General features: G+C 50.9%; 1 protein-coding gene across 1 annotated transcript in view; it reads left to right on the plus strand.

Moving 5' to 3' along the window:
* LOC116379559 (probable phospholipid-transporting ATPase VA) overlaps positions 1–644 on the plus strand; it is a 2,750-nt gene extending 2,106 nt beyond the window's left edge. Inside the window, exons 3-4 of the mRNA XM_031841513.1 lie at positions 40–171; positions 249–644. Coding sequence (XP_031697373.1) covers positions 40–171; positions 249–556 — 440 coding nt within the window. The 3' untranslated portion in view covers positions 557–644. The remainder of the gene's footprint in view (positions 1–39; positions 172–248) is intronic.
* The last annotated feature ends 1,249 nt before the right edge of the window (positions 645–1,893 follow it).

The raw sequence follows: 1,893 nt of genomic DNA on the forward strand, positions 1-1,893 counted from the left end.
CCCCCCCCCCCCCCCCCCTTACACGACGTGTCTCCACAGGTCACGAGACCAAAGCCATGCTGAACAACAACGGGCCGCGCTACAAGCGCAGCAAGCTGGAGCGTCAGATGAACGTGGACGTGTTCTGGTGCGTCATCATCCTGCTGGTCATGTGTCTGTTCACTGCCGTCGGTGAGTTAACGGCTTCATTAAAGTCTTTCAAACATCTCCTCTGAGGTGTGTTAGACCTTCTGGTGTTGGTGTTCCAGGTCACGGGTTGTGGATGTTTCAGTATGGAGAGAAGAGGCCTGTGTTTGATGTCCTCGGTCCGGAGGGGACGGACTTATCTCCCGTCATGTCGGCCGTTTATCTCTTCCTCACCATGATCATCGTCTTTCAGGTGAGGAGCCGGAGAGAAGCAGCAAATCACAGCTGTATTTACTTCACAGCTTTATCCTCACATTTAACCTGGAAGAGCAGAGAAGAAGTCCTCTTCATCAGAACACTGAACACGACACCTGAAAGCTCTGTTTTTATTTACATGTCAGTGACAATGTCAGTGTGTCACAGCAGCTGATCTCAGGTTACCTCAGCTCTACATGAGGAGTGAGTGCAGAGAGACAGACAGACAGACATGTAGGCAGACAGACATGCAGGCAGACAGACATGCAGGCAGACAGACATGCAGGCAGACAGACATGCAGGCAGACATGCAGGCAGACATGCAGACAGACATGCAGGCAGACAGACATGCAGGCAGACATGCAGGCAGACATGCAGACAGACATGTAGGCAGACAGACATGTAGGCAGACAGACATGTAGGCAGACAGACATGCAGGCAGACAGACATGTAGGCAGACAGACATGCAGACAGACATGCAGTCAGACAGACAGACATGCAGACAGACATGCAGACAGACAGACAGACATGCAGTCAGACATGCAGTCAGACAGACAGACATGCAGTCAGACAGACAGACAGACAGACAGACATGCAGTCAGACATGCAGTCAGACAGACAGACAGTCAGACAGACAGACATGCAGTCAGACAGACATGCAGTCAGACAGACAGACAGACAGACAGACATGCAGTCAGACAGACAGACAGACATGCAGACAGACAGACATGCAGACAGACAGACATGCAGTCAGACAGACAGACATGCAGTCAGACAGACAGACATGCAGTCAGACAGACAGACATGCAGACAGACAGACAGACAGACAGACATGCAGACAGACAGACATGCAGACAGACAGACATGCAGACAGACAGACATGCAGACAGACAGACATGCAGTCAGACAGACATGCAGACAGACATGCAGTCAGACAGACATGCAGTCAGACAGACAGACATGCAGTCAGACAGACAGACATGCAGTCAGACAGACAGACATGCAGACAGACAGACAGACAGACAGACATGCAGACAGACAGACATGCAGACAGACAGACATGCAGACAGACAGACATGCAGACAGACAGACATGCAGTCAGACAGACATGCAGACAGACATGCAGTCAGACAGACAGACATGCAGTCAGACAGACAGACAGACAGACATGCAGACAGACAGACAGACATGCAGTCAGACAGACAGACAGACATGCAGTCAGACAGACAGACAGACATGCAGACAGACAGACAGACAGACATGCAGACAGACATGCAGACAGACATGCAGTCAGACATGCAGTCAGACAGACATGCAGTCAGACAGACATGCAGTCAGACAGACAGACATGCAGTCAGACAGACAGACATGCAGTCAGACAGACAGACATGCAGACAGACAGACATGCAGACAGACAGACATGCAGACATGTAGACAGACGGACATGTAGACAGACATGCAGTCAGACAGACAGACGGACATGTAGACAGACATGCAGTCAGACAGACAGAC

This window comes from Anarrhichthys ocellatus, unplaced genomic scaffold (genome assembly GCF_004355925.1).
Source record: "Anarrhichthys ocellatus isolate YVR2014 unplaced genomic scaffold, GSC_Weel_1.0 scaffold4583, whole genome shotgun sequence".
NCBI lineage: Eukaryota > Metazoa > Chordata > Actinopteri > Perciformes > Anarhichadidae > Anarrhichthys > Anarrhichthys ocellatus.